At 39.5% G+C, this 21,146-nt stretch overlaps 1 protein-coding gene across 4 annotated transcripts in view; it reads left to right on the forward strand.

Moving 5' to 3' along the window:
* Nucleotides 1–1,876: 1,876 nt before the first annotated feature.
* Nucleotides 1,877–21,146, forward strand: part of LDAH (lipid droplet associated hydrolase) — a 115,345-nt gene continuing 96,075 nt past the window's right edge. The window contains exons 1-4 of one of the 4 annotated variants that reach the window (XM_006167660.3): nt 1,878–1,972; nt 8,944–9,050; nt 12,689–12,764; nt 12,863–13,018. In XM_006167660.3, the coding sequence (XP_006167722.1) occupies nt 12,865–13,018 (154 nt within the window). In that variant the 5' untranslated portion in view covers nt 1,878–1,972; nt 8,944–9,050; nt 12,689–12,764; nt 12,863–12,864. Of the gene's footprint in view, nt 1,973–8,943; nt 9,051–12,688; nt 12,765–12,862; nt 13,019–21,146 lie in introns of all 4 variants that reach the window. The other 3 variants (XM_027767936.1, XM_006167661.3, XM_006167662.3) reach the window with 3 other exon arrangements.

Here is a 21,146-nt window from a genome sequence, read left to right on the forward strand (position 1 = left end):
ACTACTGACAGTTTTATGGTTTGGTTTCACTAAGGAGGACTAAGGGATCATGTCATAGATTGAAACAAAATATTTGAAATTGCAGTTACACAATATGTGATGAATTATCTTGAAAGTCTTAAAAATATTAACATTTCAATCTATTATATATGAATGCACACATACATTTCTATATACATATCTACATGAATTTATATATAAATATACAAGGGGTCTTCAAAATGTTCATGGACTATGAAAGAAAACTGCGTAGGTTCAATTTTTGCACCAAAATAAACTCATACTAACTTGCTATAATATGTCTCAACAGAATATACTTTGAGGGACTAGGAAAGATAAGACACCAATATGAAAAGAGCTCTACATCAGAGCAAAATCAATTTTGCTCAAATAGAAGCAAGAAGAAAACATTAAATTTATGGTGGAGCTTAGGCAGAACAATGGTGAAATCAAGGATGCTTTATAGAAGTTTATGGAAACAACAACTCAAAAAAATCAGCAGTTTACAAATGGTCAATTCATTTTAAGAAGGAATGAAGTAACACTGGAGATGCCTGCAAGGGCAGACCACTTAGATCAATTACCAGGATAAAGTTAGTCATATTTACGCTTTGAGAAGGCCTGACGATAAACAGCAGAAACAACGCTCAACCCCATAGACATCTCAATTGCTTCAGCTTACACAATTCTAACTGAAAAACAAAAGTTAAGCAAACTTTTTGCTTGGTGGGTGTCCTAGCTGCAGACAAGAGCCAGAGTTTCCAATGGAAATTGTATATAAGTGAGATCAAGTTCTGATGGAAAATCATTAGAAATCCACCTTACAGTCCTGATTTGGCTCTCTCTGACTTGTTTCCTAAAAAATCTTAAAGAATATCCACTCTTCATCTGTTAATAATATTAAAAAGACTATATTGACATGGTTACATTCCCAAGACCCTCAGTTCTTTAGGCATGGACTAAATGGTTGGTATCATTGCTTATAAAATATCTTGAATTTGATAAAGTTTATTTTAAGAAATAAGTTTATATGTTTACTTTTTAATTCATTTTTCTCTAAGCTTTTGAAAGTCGCCATGGACAGAGAGGCGAGGGAATACATATATATGTGTGTGCATTATGTATCCATATATTTTTAAATTTGTGTTTGTGTATATATGTATAAAGTGTGTAATATATGTATATATGTACATATAAATCACATATGTATATATACATAACATAGATATATGTGTATATAAATTACATCTATATACACATATATGTACATATATATAAATTTGTGTTTAAAAGTGCCCCGAAGTAATTTTATATTCACGGGGTACTCTGCCAGGCTTCTCTGCTTTGTGAAGGGCAGCTTTCCTTCTCTTCTGCTTTAGTCCTTGGTGCCAAAGCCTGTCGCAGCTGTTCCTGAAGAACACAGCCTTGGGGATCCCATTTCTGGACGTACAATATAGATAACTGATCACCTCCTAGGTGCCAGGTGGCGCGGATACAAGAGTTAACGTGAACGTAACCTTTGTCTTCACGGAGTTTCGGTGTGTTAAGCTCCACAGACTCTGGAACACACTTGCAGCGTTTCCTAAAGTTCAGACATCAAGGCCCATCATACTAAAGCTAACAAGCCAGGTCAACTAGAGATGACCTCTCCTGTGTCTGTGGGGAATGAAGGAAGGGGAAATGAGCAGAGGAAAAGGAAAGGAGGACAAATAGCGGACAAATGAGAAGGAAAGGAGGCCGGAAGCATATGAGAGACGACATTCAAGTAAAAGGGAAGAGAAAATCCCTGAAGTTCCAGGTCTTCTAACCACGGTCAGAAACGTAGCTCCCCGCGCGCCGCGCGCCCTAGGCACATGCGCTTCCGGCAGCAGCTCCTGGCGCCGCGCGGTGACGTCTCTCAGAGGCGGGACTTCCGGCCTCGGTGAGTCTTCCCGGACCCTAGCAGAGAGCCTACCGCCTTGTAGGCGGACAGGTGAGTTTCTGTGACTTCGTCGGAGGAAGGACAGGTGGGCTGGCTGGCGGGAGCCGGAGTTCTTTGCTCTCTGTGACCCTTCGCAGGTGCTCTGCTGCCTTTCGGTAGGCGGCCTGCAGCGGGGATCAGAAAGACCGCTCCTAGGGTTCAGAGCCATTGGCCTTGGGCTGCTGGCACGGCGGTCGCCCCCATCCTCCCCATTCCTCCAACCCGGATCGCTGGAACGCATCCATTTGTACTGCAGGGTTCCACCCGTGTATGGGGTTTTATGGAGGTCTCCCTGGGGAGTAGGGACTAGATGTTGGGCAGCCAGCCAGGAAGAAGTGGCTAAGAGGGGTCACGTCTGGGCCCGGGGTGTTTTTTGCAGCAGGCATCTAGTGTTGACCCTGCCCTCTATTCACTGTCAGGCCTTAAATGTAAAGGCGCATCTTTGGAGGGTTTTCTTCCCGTGTAAGACAGGGTATTAAGCGGAGGGTAGAATGAGGGGGCAGAAACAATTTTTTTACCCCGTTTTTTTGCTTTACTTTATTCCTGTTTCTTGTACTTTAAAGAGTGACTGGTACTTAGAGCTTCTGTAACTAATGTTATCTGTAATTACGGTAATTGATAAAGTCGTAAATAAGCCTGTTTGTTCAGAAAAGGAAACTTAAGCCACTTGCTTTAGACAGTGGTTACAAGAATGCAGCCAGGACAGGGGTCTCAGGCGAGAAATCTTAAGAGATGAGAATGTTTGGGATCAGCAGGTGGTGTGATGGTTACCTCGCTGGACTTCCATGTAGTCGACCACGGTTCGAGTCCTGGAACCCAGCGACTTAAAGCTCAAGCAAGCTGCTTGTGCATATATGCCCAAAATCCTGAGAGGAGAACAGAGGAGAAGGGGTTGTGGTGTGACCAACCCCTCTAGGGAGTGATTTCTCGGTTTCTATCCTTCGGTGAGTGCATGTGCCCTATAGCAAAAACCTCACTCTAAAAAAAGAGAGATAGGAATGTTTGCTGAAGGGTCACAATATAACAGGTTAAAATGGGAAAGTTGTAATAATATCATTTAATGTAATACTTACAGATATTTAAATTGTTTTGTCAAACAGTGTAGCTTAAAGAAAATAATATTGTAGCTTCCTTTAATCCATCAATGTATATATAAATATAAATAAAGTTAAATAAAATCTACAAAAATGTTTGTGTGATTACAATAAGTTTGATGATTACAATAAGATTGATGACTTAGAGGCAGTGAAGATATTATGAGAAAACGTTGCCTTTTTCAAGTAAACATAATTTAGCCAGCTCATGAATTCAGTATGTGCTTTAGTTTTTATATCGCCTCAGCAGCAGTGACCAATTTTGTGTTTATCATATAAACTTGATTTCTGACCCAGTTGCATGGGTTTGAGAAGAATCTCACTGGAGGTAGTTTGCAGTCATTCAGATAACTAGTATTCAAACAGCTTAATCAGACAAAATGCGAAACTTATTGCTGGTCTTGTGACCGTTTATCAAGCAGAAACATAAAAGACTGCACAGAATCTTGGTGTAACATAAATCAGACTCGTTTGTACTTTGACTTTCTCTGCAGTATTACACAATTGGTCCTTTGGACTCGGTATTGCATAAAATTTCAAAATAACATGTGACTTGAAAAGTAGTAGAATAAGAGACTGTAGAATTATAAAACTAAATTTGTTCTTACAACTGCGAACCTGAAATATAAAAATCCTTGACCTTCAGTTTCTTATTCTACTAATTACACTACCTACTTTGCAGACCTTATTAAAAGGATCCTTTTTCACATGAAAAAGGATGAGACTATACCTTGTAGATGAAAAAAGCTACAAAAAAGAAATTGGTTTTGTTGCAAGTGACAAGATTTGTATCAAGTCAGGATATATGAGGGGACTCCAAATCATCTGTTTAAAATGGCATTTAAGTATAGTTACAGAGCACTGGATTCCCACATTCCCCAGTTTGAGACCTGCACCTGGTGGCTTAAAAATCACGCATTCTCAAAATCACAGGAGAAAGGAGAAAGAGATTGCAGCATGGCCATTCCCTCTGAGGGGGTGATTTCTTACTTTCCCTCTCTCTCTCTCTGGTGAACATATGCAACCTATGGTATAACTTTACAAAAACAACAACAACAACAACTGCAACAACAACAAAAACACATAGTTACCACCCAAACTAGATCTGGCTCTTTCTCGTGGTCAATAAAATGAGAGGCAGGGAGAAGAAGGGAGTTTATTCTGTAACCAGTTACAGTTCCACTTTAAGTGAAACCTGGACATGTTACTTCCATTGAGGTCTTTTGAAAATAGGACACTATTTAAAATATAACTTACTGTATTTTATATTATAAAATTTATATTATTCCACTTTTACTATATTTTATATATCTATGTATTTTCAGTTCTGTAATTATGTTTGGTTTTTACCTTGAACAATATCTTATCCTTCAAGGAGAGCTTTCAGTATCCATGCAATTTCTGAGCAAAATTAATGGCAGTTTTAGATTATTTGTGTATATAAACTAATTATATTACTCAAGGTTTTTAAATATTTTCTACAGTTATTTCTGTAACATGCATGGTAAAATGGGCAGATGTAAATTTTTCTCTCCTTTTGCCAAGCAATGCCTTGTCATAAAACACTAATACAAGAGACATAGGAAAAGAAATTAAGAAAATTTGGACTAGCAGTTGGTGTAATGGCTATGTTGCTGGACTCCCACGTAGTCTACTGCAGTTTGAGTCCCGGATCCAGTGGCTTAAACTCATGCAGGGCATGTGTGTGTACATGCCCAAGATCCTGAGAGGAGAATGGAGAAGGTATTGTGGCATGGCCATCCCCCCTGGGCGGTGATTTCTGGCTTTCTGTTTCTCTCTTTCTGGTAAGCACACGTGCCCTATAGCAAAAAAAACCTCTCCAAAAAAAAAATTAAGAAAACTTAGTTTTAGGTCTTAGTAAATGGGAAATTGAATTCTCATTAGTAGGTACATTTGGTATTTTGAAACTCTAGAAAAAAAGAACCAGGAGTAAAAAATGAAACGAAAAAATCACATTTGGTCATAAAAACTTTTTTTTCAAGCACGGTCTCACTGTCATGTTCTTGCCTCAGCCTCCAGCTGGGACTACAGGCATATGCCACTACTCCTGGCTCCTTTTTGGACAAGGTCTAGCTTGCCTAGGCTTCTTCCATTGAAAGAGATCCAGTTTCCTCCCTTTGAATGTGAGTAGGATGGTGGCTAACATGGAAGTTGGTATGTGACATCTGAGAGGAGGTGATAAGTGATTTCTCACTTCCCCTCTCTCTGGTGAGTTCAGTGGTGACTTCTTGAAATACTTGCTCTTGCAACACAACCACCAGGCTCTGAAAATGCCTAAAGCAGTTCCCATGGAACAGGGTATATGCAAGTGCTTCAGGTCCTCAACCTGTGTGACAGCAGCATCAGTGACCAGGCATGTGGATAAAGGTATTTGCAGATGATTCAGCCCCAGTGGATAAATCACACAGCAGCTGTTGGGTCTTCTCAGCTCAGGTCCTAGACTGTGGATCTAAGACAGGCTATCCTTGCTGTGCTGTTTCTGAATTTCTGACCCACATAATCTGGGCAAAAGTAAATGGTTGTCTGACACCACTAAGTTTAGGATAGTGCATTATATAAGAAGAATAACTTGGATATCCAGTATTTCCTGAGAATAGGTTTGTTTTTTGTGTTTTTTTGTTTTGTTTTTTGAGAGGTTTTTCGCTATAGTGCACATGCCCTCGCCAGACAGACAGAGAGAGACAGAGAGACAGAAAGCGAGAAATCACCCCCCAGGGGGGATGGTCACGCTGCAATCCCTTCTCCTCCATTCTCCTCTCGGGATCTTGGGCATGCACGCACACGCGCCCAGCATGAGTTTTTAAGCCACCGGGTCCGGGACGCGAACCATGGTCGACTACGTGGGAGTCCAGCGACAAAGCCATTCGCTAACTGCTGGTTCCCGAGAATAGGTGTTTTTAAAAACTGTAGTAACTGACCTTGAGCATGTTCCTCGGGAGACCGTTTTTAGAGTCACTGGTTTCCTAGTTGGATAGCCTGGCGGTTAAGGCTTCTATCATTGGGAGTGGCACAACTCCGGTGCTGGCCTATACAGTCTCTAGCAAATCAGTGTCCTCAAATATTTTCTTTGTAGTTTCTCTATCAGTATTTTTAACTCTTCTAGACAGTCCTTATGTCTACTGACCATCTGATACTCTCTTTTGTGAAGGGCTCATTCAAATATTTTGCCTAGTTTTCTGTTGGATTGTCTCTCATTAGTTTTTAGAAGTTCTTTATTCTGAATACACACAGAGAAATACAAACTATAGGTCAAGTCAGTATTACATAGATAGTATTACATACATAAACACACATCTATATTTTTCTATCTATAGAAAGATACTTCCGAACAATAGGCTTGTATCCAGGATACTATATATGCGTGTGTGCATGTGCGTGTGTGCGTATGCATAGCTTCATCCGACTGTTTCTTGCCTTCTCACTCTTACTAGTGTTTTTGATGAATATAAACTTTAGTTCTAATGGTTATAATTCAAACCTTTTATGGTTAATATATATTGTAACTTGTCTAAGTACCCTTTGGCCACTGTAAGCTCATGAACATATATTCTAATGTTACCTTTTGGACATTGTACTGTTCACCTTTCACATTTAGGTCTCTGTATACCTGGTATTATATGTTCTATGTGGTGTAAGATAGGAATCAAAATTCATTGATTTCCCATGTGGACACCCAGCATCATTTGTTTGAAGGACTACCTTTTCTTTACTTTCTTGCAGAGATGCCTTTTTGCTAAATCATGCACATATACGTTTAGCTTTGTTTTTGATTTCATTGTTCTTTTCCCCTCTTTTTAGAAATGTTTTTTTTTTTCAGTGAGAGGAGATAAGAGATGGGATTTAGGAGCAGACCCTCCCAATAGAGCCCCTGTACCATGATCCAACCCTTTCCTCTGCCAGTGTAGATCATAGGCATTGAGTCACACCCAGGATGTGTATAGGTAAAACTGGATGTGAACCCAGGACCTTCCCATGAGGGTGCAGTATATCATGGAGTGTTGTGCTACCACTGCACCACAGTGGCTGGCCCCACTTTCCATGATTTTATTTGTCTGTTTGTCTGTCTTTGTGCTTAGTAATTGAGTATTTTCATTTAGTTGAAAATAAGGTAAAGTTCTTCAACTTTGTCATTGTTCTTCAAAATAGTCTCAACTGTTCTTTACTCTTTGTACTATATATTTTAGAAGTAGCTCTCCAATTTCTATTTTTGAAAAAATGTCAGAAAGGAAAGGGGAAAAGATCTGTTGGTTTTTTGCAAAATCTGAGTTGATTTGGAGTTATTTTATACTGAGTCTTCCAATTTATCAATAGGAGTTATCTCTACGTTATTCAATTTCTCAATAATATCCAGCAAATTATAGCATTCTAGGTAGAGATCTTGTACATCATTTGTTAGCTTTATTTCTAAGTGTTTTATTATTTTGGATGCTGTTTTTAAAATTTTTCATTTTCTAATTGCTTGTTCCTGGTATGAAAATATATTGATTTGTATATATTGAAGTACAAGTCAATGACTGTGTTACAGTCACTTGTTAATTCAAAGAGTATATGTAGATTCTTTTGAATTTTCTATGTATATTATCATGTTTATGAATAATGTCATTTTCTTTCTATCCAATTCAGAGACATTTATTTCTTTTCTGTGTTTTATTGCATTGGCAAAGACCTCAAATACAGTGTAGAATAGAAGTGTTCATAGTAGGCCTCTTTAGCTTAATCCCAAATTCAGGGGGCCTTTCAATATTTAACCAACTCTTAATATCTGCTGTAAGTTTTTACATTGATCTTATATGAAAATCATATATATATATTTTATATTTCGTAAATGAAGATCTCTCCTTTTTAAAGAGTTTTATTCATCACTCTATATTGGACTTTTTTAAGATTATTCTTCCATGAGAAAGAGAGACAGATGGAAAAATAGGCACTCCAACAGGATCTTCCATGCCATGACCCACCCCCAGCTTCAGATAGCCCTGGATCATGGTCATATGCATACCAGGCATGTTTAGGTACATTTCTGGATGTAAAACTTCCCATGTGGGTCAACCTTGTAAAGTGTGACCTTATCATTGCACTACTGTCTGGCCCCTATATTGGATTTTATCAAATATGTTTTTTCAGAATCAGACAGTGGCACAGTGGTGAAAGCTGATGTTCTATAGGGCAATCCCACATGGAAAGAGTCGTAGTTCAAGTTCAGATACCAACCTGAGTATGCTGAGCACATGCTTGCCGATGATCTGCTGCATCAAGACCTGTTGGGATCTGTCTCTTTCACTTGCTTGCTCATAGCAGGAAAAAAAAGGAAACTTAAGTAAATATATATATTTTTTTCTGATTGAGATTATATGATTTTTCTCCTTTATTGTGTTATTTGGTAAGACTGTCTGGACATTGCAACACAGACTTAAAAAAACAAAACACTTTTATCATCTGCAGTTCTCACATAAAGGAGGAATCTTACTGTGTAACCAAAATAAAATGCAGACATTACTTGGATGCTGGAGCTAAATAAGATGTGTTTATAATCCTACTTTGAAATATTTTGTTATTAGTAGGGCCTCATTGTTTTCATTGACTGATTTTATAATTTGTAAACATATTACTAATAATAAATTTTCAATAAATGTCATAAATTTGAACCTCTAAAATTTATGCTGATTAATTTTTTTTCTATTTCAAATACTATCTAGGTTTTTATAAGATTTCATTGGAAAAAACAATCTTAATAAAATTAGAAACCCATTAATACAAGCAAATAAATAGATGTGTATTTGGGAAAATAGGCTTGCCTAAGTTTTACAAATCAGGCTTGCCTAAGTCTTGCTGTTTATCAAAATTGATTTCATGAATGATTACTTACAGGCTGAGGATGAAGGTGGAGTCATCACCCTTGAATGATATATAATCACAACGCATTGTCCTTTGTTAATTGGACACTGACTTAAAGCTGAATTACCTTAGGTTCTTAGGTAAGGCAGAATTTTAATTTTTGTAAATAAAGTTTTGTCTTGTTTCTTTTACATGGCTGTGTGGGACTTAGAAGTCTGAGATGAAGTAAAATAAAACTGCTTTAGAAATGCATATATTCATTCTGTGTTTCTTGTACTTTATTTGAAGTGTTTGAGTATTGCAGTTATGTTTCTGTTTTCCAGTTTTTATAGACTGTGCTTGAGTTTCATATCTGTTTGAATTCTCATTAATTTTGTGGCTAATCAAATCTCTCAAGTTGCCATTTATTTGAAGTTAAGTATAAGCTTGCATATGTGGAATAATTGTGTAGTTAATAACTTTGACCTCTCTTCTGGTGAAAGTATCCAGTTTGGACAAGGTCTTCTCTGACAGAGCTCTAATTTAATATTGTGTACGATAGCTAGGTCTAATTCTCTCCCTAACACATGGAAAATGTCAGAAGACCTTTATAAATATACTGTGTTTTTGTAATGGTTTTGAAAACTGGACTACAGTGACATTCATTAGTGAACTAAAATTCCATCAGAAAATGTGAAATGATATTTTATTTAATCATTGGTCAATCTATTTTTAATGGAGGAGGGTCCCCACTTTTTAAGGAATGTTTTTTTTCTTTTCTAACTGTTCTTATTTAGGAAAAGTAGTTTTAAACTTTTGGTTAAACATGGAGGTTAAAATATATATTATCTTCCTCCCTAAATTCACTACCTGGACAGGAAAAGTAATAAACACATAAGCAAAGAGAATGTAAGAGGTGACAACGTCAGACTAGGGGACATTTTAGAAATGGTAAGGTACAAGGACTGAATTGTAAACAGCTGAGCAGGTCAATGCTCATGGAAAATAATATTCAATGATAATCTTGGATTAAAATTTGTTTACTCATTCCCTAAGTTTGAGTCGTATATATCATTTTTAATGTCTGTATAATGATTTATCGTAATTTACTTGACTTTTGCTCCATTAGTGACCATTTAGCTTCTTCAGATTTTCACTGTTAGAAATAGCATTCCACGCATCAGTCTTATAAAATGTTTTAGAGTATTACTTTTTTTTTTCGAATTGTTTTTTTAAAATGGCCAATTGAAAGTTTATGCCTTTTTTGTTTTTTGATTCGTGCTGCCATATTGCATTCCAGAGGCTGTTTTCATTACTGCCATCACGTGTGGAATTTACTGTTTCACTGCATCCTAGCCAGTATAAGATCTTCAGTCTGGAGAGGGACAGATGCTCCTTCCAGTGAATGCCCTGAACATGGTTCTGTGGGAGAACGTGACATGAGGAACAGGTTTTACCAGGCAGAGCTTACCTGACTACCTTTCCCACAGTCGCCTTATGATAAAGACGAGTGCTGCATGTTTACAGAGAGATGCCCTTGAGTTGGGGTGCACAAGGCTTCATGTATGAGGCAGAATTGGAACTGAGTCTAAGGAGAGATTTATAGAGAAAAGTCTGCATAAGTATATGAGGGTTATCTCAGTCTGGATCAAATCAGGAAGCAGAGTCACACAGAAATTTAAAGGTTTAGTCTATCACAAAGAATTGCCAAGTGTCCATAGGGAGAAAAAAATGATAAAGCTACCGTGTAGAGAGGACTCTAAATAGTACCCTAGGCTTGAGGGAAACGTATTCAAGGAAAGACAATTAAAAAGATGGTTCAGACCTCATTGAAGATGTGGTTACAGCCTACTGGTTGGTAACATGCTGGGTTGCCTGGGCCAGAGCTGGTGCAGGCACTGTCAGCAAGTGAGCCAAGAACAGTGGGAGGGCTGGGAGCAGGATGTTTCCAGGCTGTTCTGTGGAACAAGAGACAGTGACTGACGGGGCCGGCAGGTGGCGTGGTGGTTAGGGGTGTTGTACTCCCACATGGCTGGCTGTGGTTTGAGTTCCAGCCCTGGCAGCTTGCTTTCTCTCTCTCTCTGTCTTTCTCTCTCTCGCTCTCTGTCCCTCTCTGGTCAAATTTAAAAAGTAAATGAATAAATAAAGTTAAATTTTAAAATTCTTTTAGAGAAAAAAAAAAAAGATAGTGACTGGCTGGTGTTCTGGAAAGTCTGGCGGGGTTTCTACCCAAAGTGGGCTGATGAGTGATTGTGGGGAGTAGCCACCTGGTCTGGGGCTCCTGGCTTCAATGCTGCTACTGGCTGAGTAGAGAGCTGAAGAAGGAAAGCACACAGCAGCCAGCCGCATGCTGGAGAACCCTGTGGCCTGTAACACCTAGCACTAGAACTGTGTTTTTCAACCTTGGCATTATTAACCTTTTGGGTTGGATAGTTATTTCTTGTGGGGGGCTGTCCTAGGAAGTATAGGATGTATAACAGCATCCTTGGCCTCTAGTCACTCTATGCCAGTAGTTCTCCCAGCCTGTGACAATGAAAAATAGCTCCAGATACTGCCATATACCCCCTGGGGACAAAAATTGTCTGTAGTCACAAACCACTGTACTAGAGAAATCTCACAGCCTGAGCGGCAGAGGGATAAAGATGTAAATTTTCTAGAAACCTGGTGAGAAAATCTTTTCTCCTGCAGCCTCTCCCCAGTGCACTTCTGACAGAGTGTAATGTCATGTCAGCTGGCAAAGGAAAAATATCTTAAAGACCTGGATCCATCTTCCCAGAGAAGGCAATGAAAGATGAGTGAGAAGCTGAAAGGCAGTAAACTGGTGACTTGGGGCCGGGGGAGATCTGCAAGTGGTTAGGAAGGAAATATTAGCCAAACTATAGGAACAGAAAAGCATGAGGACACTAAGGAAATGCAGGGACGAGACAGCCTGGAGTGAAAGGTCCTTGTAAAGTGTTAAGAGGGGAAAAAGATGGCACTGAAAGTCTTGACTTTGGGAGGCTTTAAGTGGATAGATGATAGTTGAAGAGGAAAGTAGAAAGACCTGTTGAAGAATTGAGTCCTGGTGCTGTCAAAAGGGGAAGACAGAGTCAGAGATGGGGGGCAGCGGTGATATAAATAATTTGGCCTAAGCTTTTATACAATACCTAGATTATTCGGGAAATTGCGATGTGATCTCATATCCTGTGTTTTTCCATCTACCCATTTCATAATTTAATCATGTAATGCTCTGGTAATATGTAAAATATACTTACAGAGTTGTGGACAGGAGAGGCTTAGTATTGGGTCACTGGGAAAGTGACTTTCCCAACAACCCAACTGAAGGGGACGAAAGGCCATGAAGGAGTCCACTGTCTCTCTTACCACTCTGTGACTATAACCTCTGCCCTTTTTCATCAGCCTAAGGGCAGAGGTACCTGTCTCAATCAGCAGCACAGAGCTATAGGAGGATTCTAGAAGGAAAGGAGAAGTTACCTGTGGTTATTGATTTAGACTGGAGACAGTGATTGTGGAGAAGGCTAATCGGGTTTTGCTTCAAATCCCCCTAGAGATTTTTCTAAGATGCTGGGCCAGCAGGTGGCATGGTGGTTAAAGTGTTGGAATTCCCACATGGCTGGCCATGGTTTGAGTCCCAGACCTGGAGGCTTTCTCTCTCTCTCTCTCTCTCTCTCTCTGTCTTTCTCTGGCAAAACTCATGTGAAAAATAATATTAATGATAATAATAAATAAATAATTCTTTAAAAGAATATTTTTGTAAGATGTGTCTCCCTATCTCGGATGACTGTGTGGTTTGTTTTAGTTTGTCTAGCAATCCTATCATCCAGAACAGCTGACTTGTCTGACATCTCCGACGTCCTTGTAGCGCATCCCTCTAGGTATATTAAAATTTACGTTTTTTATTCTACAGTATTGCGTATGGCTCAAGCTTTAATATTTTACTGACTCTTAGTATTTCTTTTCTCTCCTTATTTAGAAATGGACTCAAAAGTCAAGGAAGAAATCCCTGTACATGAGGAATTTATTTTGTGTGGTGGAGTCGAGACCCAGGTTCTGAAATGTGGGCCTTGGACTGACCTCAGGAGTGATCAAGGTGTCAACAGGCCTAAGCTACTTATTTTCATTATTCCTGGTACGTATAAAAGTCTGGATGAGCAGACTTTATACAGATACTTACGACTATTTCTGGTTTTGAAAGTCCTATTACAAGTTGGAGAGAATTGGGTAACTATAGAAAGCCGTATGGAAAAAATAAGATAATTTGGCCCCGTTGATAGCAACCACTCTTAATGCTTTGGTGGCTGGACTTTTTGATTTTCTTCTATGCATTTATATTTAGTTGTCTGTGATATATGTATCTTTTGGTTACAATTAGAAGTATACCATATAAGTAGTTTTATAATTTGCTTTTTTGAAATTTCTCAATATTTAAAGTATTTAGAACTATCTCAATATTTTTGACAGTTTTCTAAACTCTTTTTCACCTCATTTAAAGGTGATTATATATTTACTAGAAAACATTTATTCAGGCCAGACTGTGACATGATCGTTAAAACGGCTGTATCTCACATAGCCAGCTGCATGGTTCAAGTCCCAGACTGGGTGGCTTGAAAAACACACCGAGCACATGTGCGTGCATGCCCAAAATCCCAAGAGGAGAGAGAAATGGAGGAGAAGAGATTTCAGCATGACCATTCCCCGTGGGAGGGAGACAGGACACTTTCTCACTCTCTCTCTCTGGCAAGTACATGTACCTTCTGCCAAATGAAAAAGAAACAAAACATCTATTCTAAAGTTGGGCGGCTTGGTCACTTGTGTCTTCTGCCAAAAGTCAATAGAATGTTAGAAATAATGCTTGATTTATTGCAGGTATTTGAAGTGCTTTTTAAATTCTCAGTTGAACACAGGTATTAACAATCCATTAGAGGTTCTTAATTATAAACTGCCACTTTGAAACCTTTACCCACTTTTCAATTGTTTTATCAATATTTTTCTTACTGATTTCTAATTCTCCTATGACTAGACATCTATTTCTGTATTCTCTGCCTCTCCATGTGTTCTTCATGATTTTTAACAGCTGCAGTTTTATGATACTTTTATGTATCTTTAGAACTTATCCTTGCTCACATTTGTTCCTTTCTAGAAATACTTTTGGGGTTCTCTTCTTCTGGCCTCAGAATTTTTCTTTTCTTTTTCTTTCACTTGGCTTTGTTAGGAGAAAAGAAAAAGTTGATATGATCTGGAAAATCAGCTTTTATAATTCCAGTAGGTACCCCAGAAGCAGCATTTCCAGCGCTGGTGTCCTCCTCTGGCATTTAGCCCACTTTTCGAAGTGAAATGCTTACATTGCTGTTTCTTGAGTTTTCAATATTAGATATTATTGGCTTCCTCCATGAAAAATGAGGCTTCGTTTTCTTTCTTAAAAAAGTAATTGATTAATTAATTTCATCAGAGAGAGAGAGAGAGAGAAAGAGATTGGTATCCAGACAGGATCTTGCTATAACCTACTCCCAGACCCCTAAACAGCCAGGGTCACAGATGTGCTCAGGTGCACTGGTGCATTTAAAGTTGACCTGGAATCAGAATCCAGGCCTCCCATGTGGCTCCAGCAGTTCGATCTGCACCATCCGTTCCTCATACACGATCATACACCTTTCCTTTCCAGTCTTTTTATTATTGCAGGTTTTCATTCAGTGCTTCAATTGTTGTGACTTCTTATCAATTATATTATGATTGTATATTTTTTTCTTATGCAGTTTTATTTATTTTCTCTTGGCTAAAGCTTGTCTGTCTTCAATTTTTTGCTTAGTTTTCTATGCTTTGATCACTCATTTGTTTTGTGTGGTGGAGTCAAGACCCATATTCTGAAATGTGGGCCTTGGACTGACCTCAGGAGTGATCAAGGTGTCAACAGGCCTAAGCTACTTATTTCGTTCTAAAGTTATCCTCTAGAAGTGAAAAACATATTTTCAGTTTATTTGAGTGATCAGTTAGTCACCCCTGACCCCCACCCTCCAATCACCACCAGAGCTATCCCTCCAGAACATTCTGTTTTTCTGACTCTGATGTGAACTGACTGCTCCCTAGGCTGGCTGCACAACTGCCATCCTGGGGATTCCTACCCCTAGCTCCTTATCAGCTCCCCTCTTTCCTGGATCCCATCTTTCCTATGGTCTAGATTTATTCCCTTCTTTTTGGTAGAGTACTTCTTGTAGTGGTTCCTGAGATTAGGTGCAAGGGAATTAATCTTATTGATCTTTTATAGATACAGTATGTCAGACAATGTCTTAGATTGCTATGTTGGAAATAATTTTTTCTTATAATTTGGAAGTCAGTAATCATTGTTTTCCAGGGCCCCACACTCCTTATGGGAAGTCTTAGTATTGTTCTCATTTCTAATCTTTTGCATGTGAAGCTCACAACCCCACAGCCCACACTTTGGAGACCATTCTTTGTTCTAAGATTCTGAAATTCTACAGTGAAATAGTTTGATGTGGGTGTTTTTCATGTATAGTACTTGGGTTTTGATAGGCTCTTTAAAACCAGAAACTCATATACTTCAATTTTAAGAGCTCTATTTTCTCTCATTTTTTTTCCTTTAATTACCTCCACTTCATGAATGCAACATCATTTTGGCTACTTGCATTTGCTAAGAGTTTTCACTATGCTGCATTTTCTGTTTTGTTTTGTTTTTTTTTTAAGAGGTTTTTGCTATAGGGCACGTGTCCTCGTCAGACAGACAGAGAGAGACAGAGAGACAGAAAGCGAGAAATCACCCCCCAGGGGAATGGCCACGCCACAATCCCTTCTCTTCCACTCTCCTCTCGGGATCTTGGGTAGGCATGCACACGCGCCTGGTGTAAGTTTTAAGCCACCGGGTCCGGGACACAAACCACGGTCAACTACATGGGAGTCCAGCGACATAGCCATTATGCTAACTGCTGGTCCCGCATTTTCTGTTTTCATTAGTGTTTATTTTTCTTCTGATGTCTAATTATCCTTACCTACCCATCATTCTTAAGAAGACACAAAAAACCGATTGGAAGCTTTACATCCAGGGTTGAGACTTGTCCACAAGTGTGTCTAGGTGACCAGCCATCCTGGTCTAGGACTAAGGGCCTTTCCAGAACACATAATTATCTGTACAAAAGCCACAGCAGCCCCAGGCAAAGCAAGATGGTTGCTCACAGCAGGTGAGCCTCACCCTAAGTGACTGGCTAGAGCCCAGCATTTCATTTAGGTGGGGATTTCCAACTTTGAGTATCGGTAACTCGTTCTTCACATTGTTCAGTTTTCCCAGGAAGGAATCTTCTAGTCTCTTGTTGAAAAATGGAAACCTGTCTGCAAGTATTCAGAGCTCAACAGCGAAGAGGAGGTTGGAAATTTCCATTTTAGCTGCACCTACTCTGACCTCTTCTCAGTGTGGTACTTCCATTTTCAGCTAGGCTAAGTTTCCTGATCTAGATCTCTTTTTTTGGTTTAAACTCTTCTGGGAATAAACTTTTATTCTTCTGTCAGAACGTAACAGTCTTTTTGGAGATCAGTCTGACAGCATCTATTACAGTTAAAAACACATTTACGTTGCCAGTAGTGAAGGAGAATTTGAAATTAGGCATGGCATGTGTGATAGGATGGGGCAGAACCTTGCAGGGATAGGCTAGGTAGAGAAAGTAGTAGAAAACTTGTCTTGGACTGGATAAGGCATGTCTTTCTGAGGCTGGAAGGAAGGGGCGAAGTTAGTTACTGTAATGGAGAAGTGTGAAGGCTTAACAGAGAGAAGTGAAGTAGTTCCAGACTTCTGACTCCTGTTTTCTCTACTAAGAATTAAAGTCACTGGAGCCAGTAGTTGATGTAATGGTTAAGTCGCTGGACTCCCATGTGGCTGACTGCAGTTTGAATCTGCTGGCCTGATGACATGAAAACCACACTGGTCCTGTGTGCATGTGTGCCCATGATCCAGAAGGGAGAATGGAGAAGAAGGGATCACGGCAAGGCCATCCCTGCCCAGGGTGATTTCTCACGTTTCTTCTCACTGTCTCTGTTTCTCTGGTGAGTGTATGCATCATAAGGCAAAAGTCTCTTGGAAAAAAAAAGAAGAAAAAAGAAAAGAACTAAGGTCATGAGGGAGCAGGTGATTAAGGGGCTGGATTCCGACATGGCCAACATCAGTTTGAATCCCAGACCCAACAGCTTAAAAATTATAATTGATTGATAGATAGATAGATAGATATTTTAAAAAAATAATAATAATAAAAATAATTAAGGTCATGGGGCAGCCCTGTAGTGAAGTGGTTAGGCACTGCATATAGGAACCTGAATCCCACATGGCTGACTGCAGTTCAAATCCTAGCCCTGGTGACCTGAAAAACCCACCAAGCATATGTGCATGCATGCCCCAAATCCTGACAAGATGGAGAAATGGGGAAGAAAGGATCACAGCATGACCATCCCCAATGGGGGCAGAGGGTGTGTTCTCTGTCTCCCTCCTCTCTCCCATGCACTTGTGCACATATACCTGGCGGTTTTACAAAAGAAGAAGAATTAGGGTCGATTGTTGAAAGTGAGAGTAGTGGAGGATGTGAAAGAGCCTTAAGGAAGCATCAGCATTTCGAACCACAGGTATACAGGATGGAAGGAGCCGTCCACCAAAAACAAGTAGGGGAGTTTTAGAGCAGCTCTGTAATTTAACAGCAGGTAGGTTGAGAGTGAGGTCTGAAAGCACAGAAGATTGAAAACAACTATCAGAGTTAGGGTGCTCTGAGTGTTAACCATTTCTGGCTGATGAAAAGATCTAGGCCTGCAGTTCTCAAAGCTGGTGTCAGGACCAGGAGTACCACCTGAGAACTTGTTAGAAATGCCTGTTCTGGGGACTTACCTCTTATTTTCAGAACCAGAAAGTCTGACAGTTGGGCAGTCTGTTACAACAAGCCTTGTAAGGGACTCTGATATATATTGCCAGATCTGGGATGTGGACAGAAATTCTTGCTTCAGTTTATGGTAGGTGAAGTTCTTTGGATTTGATCATGGTAATGAAGTAAGGGACAAAGGTGTTGATTCACTTAATCCATCTAGATTTCGAAATCTAAGGCATGGCATGGCAAGTGAAACTTAATTAAGAGTCAAAGTTTTCAGGGAATGTGTAACTAAAGAGTCGATAGATGAGAGTAGATGGCTTGAGTCTTCAAGGAGGAGAGGTTGTAATAGTAAAATAAAATAGTAAATGAGGCAAGGCAGACCATTGCCTCTCCTCACCTAGAGGTGTTCATTTCTCTTGGGTACTAAGGAGACTGTGTTATGATAGTCTTTGCCCTCATTGAGAACAGGAGGCATTAGAGAGCAGTACTCAGGCCCTTCTGAAGAGGCTTGAAAGGAGAACACATTAAGGGGCAAGCTAGGTTTCAGGTATGGTGAGGAGATACAGAGAGCATTTAGCAAAGACACCGCAGGTGGAGGGAAGTTAAAGACTTGCTCTAGTATCACTGTTCCTAGTGCTCTGGGATTTCAGACCCCCTTCTCTTCCCCAGTGTCCATTTGTGTCTGCCCTTCTATTCTCACCGCTGTCCTTGGCCCTCTTCCTTGGGTTCATGAGAGCTCTGGGTTGGTGTGGCTCATCGGTTTCCAGGATTCAGAATTGGGTTTTATTTTGTGGCCTACTCTATTTATACTGTGGGGAAAGTAGGATTATAGTATTTCAAGGATGATTAAGCCACTAGAGACATCCATCTCTGAAAGTCTAACATAGCATTTTGTTTTAAGTCATTTAAATAATAACAAGGGGGAATTTATTGGAACCCACAATTTAAAGGACTTAATAAGTGAAGTTTTATATTTTCCAGTGACTCTCAGATCTAGAATTTCTATCAAGTAACATTGTCCTTGGACTTTCTTTAATAGTGAAATGAGCAAAGGGAGACAATTTGAGAGCTCACTATGGAATGTATGGAATCATTCTAATTCTGGGGACATGACAAGGGGCCATCAAAAAGTTGATGGGAAATGCCTACTGTGGAAAAACTGTGCATGGATTTCAGAATGTTGGCACCAAAACAAACTTAGGCTTTAATTCCATTTTTCAATACATTTTTTTTTAAGTCTACTCATGAAATCACGTGAAGTAGCTTGTGGTGTGAGTATAGTGGAGATCTAATGGGTAGTTGGAAAAGTCATGACACACTGTTGCATAGAAAAATACATCATGGCTTTTCCAATGACCCAATAGCAGTGAAAGCTCCATGGACAAGCCCAAAGTTCTGTTCATATGACAATTTTCTATATAGATTCTATGCTGTATAAACTTGATAGATGGCAGGGTTTGTCTCCTACAGGTGTAGGTCTGTGATTGCAGGACTGACTAGATTTTATTAGCAATCACTGTCTAGTGATCACTATAGACGCTATTATTCTTTAATTGGGTATTTAACTATTACGTGTTTTTTTCAGGTGTTTTTATAATACATATTGATGTAAACCTCTGATAAATGTTTTACTTGCATTTCTAAAATCTCTTACCTGGGGATATCTCTGTCAATCTATCTATCTTTAGTTTAGTTGCACAACTATACACCTGCATGTGCAATCCATGCCTGGTTTCATTGCAAAACAAGGCATATTTAATACTCTTTGTGGTTCCTTTTTTTTCTTTTTCTTTTTTCTTTTGTTTTTTTAGGTTTTCCCATAAGATACATGAGCTCACCAGAGAGACAGAGGGTGAGACAGAGAAAAGGAAAGTGAGAAATCACTCTTAAAGGGAGATGGCCATGCTACAATGCCTTCTCCCCATTCTCCTCTCTGGATTTTGGGCACACATGTACACATGTCCTTTATGAGTCTCAAGCCACCATGTTTTTCTGGCACTCAGACAGCTGTTGGTCATGTGGGAATCCAGTGCCATAACACCATGCCACCTGTTGGCCCCATCTCTGTGGTTTCTTAACCAGGAAGATTAGTTCTTAGTTATAAAGTGTAACACGAGCCATAATATCTCAGTGGTGATATATGAACTTTGCCATATCTAAGCTTTCTGCATTGTATCTTCCACTTGTTTCTAAGTTGGATCTTCATTGTATCTTCCACTTGTTTCTAAGTTGCATTGTTTGAACGGATTTATTGTAAGTGCCATGGACCAACCCAGTGCTGTTGGACATGGAAAACTGTAACAAGCTTTTAAAGAAGTTGACCTTTTAGGTTTGGTTAAGAAGGTATACCTAATGAGAAATAAAGTAAGGATTATAAGATCAGCTGTGTTAAGTTAAGTGACATCATCCATGGACTTCCTTTAAGTAGTAAAATGAGCATTTTGATATTTTTGTTTATGATAGAGACATATAAGAAGTAATAGAATTGGAAGGGTGATGATGTGAAGTTGCACTAGATGTGACAGTGCTTTTAGTGGAAGCCCAAGGGGAAGAAAGAACAGCGTACCTTAATTAGGAGTACCCAAGCCCGGGCCTACATTACATTGCATTCCCCAGGCCTCCAAGGGAGGAAATGTATATTCCATAGTTACAGAAGAAAGTAAGGAAGCAGAGAGCTACCCACTCTTTTGGGTAGTTCTACCATTGTGTGATCTCACCCATGCCTAGCTTCTGTTTACTTAAAAAATGGTTATTCTCATTGGTCAGCAGGTGGCATGGACGTTAAGGTGCTGGACTCCCATATGGCCAACCTCAGTTCGAGTCCTGGACCTGGTGGTTTGAAACTCACACTGGGCATGTGTGTGCCTGCTCAAAGTCCCAGGAGGAAAATGGAGGAGGAGGGATTGTGGCATGGCCATCCCTCCTAGGGGGTGATTTCTCTTTTTCTGTCTCTCAGTCTCTCTCTGGTCAGTGCATGCAAAAATCATTCTTTAGGAAAAAAAAAAGAATGTATGAAGAAGACATGGAATGTACAAATGAATTCTGTTTGCTTTCCATCTATTATTTTTGAGGAAGATTGAGAGAAGTTATTAAGTATATTGTGAATTTAAAGTCCGAAGAGAGAATTTCACATTAGTTTATAGGTAATACTTCAGTTTAGATGTCTTATATTGTTCATTTTTGCAAATGTGTTCATTTTCAAAATTTGAGTCAAGGGCCGGCCCCTAACAGTAGTTAAGGCTGTGCACTGGGAGCTGGATTGCCCACGGCCAACCATGGTTTGAACTGCAGCCCCGATGTTACGGAAAACACTTCAGGCCCATAGCACGTAGGCCCCAAATCCTGAGGGCTGGAGAGAGGAAACAGAATTGCAGCGTGACCTCCCCCTGTGTGTGTGTGTGTGTG

The sequence above is a fragment of the Tupaia chinensis genome, unplaced genomic scaffold, assembly GCF_000334495.1.
Source record: "Tupaia chinensis unplaced genomic scaffold, TupChi_1.0 Scaffold144952_1, whole genome shotgun sequence".
Taxonomy (NCBI): Eukaryota; Metazoa; Chordata; class Mammalia; order Scandentia; family Tupaiidae; genus Tupaia; species Tupaia belangeri.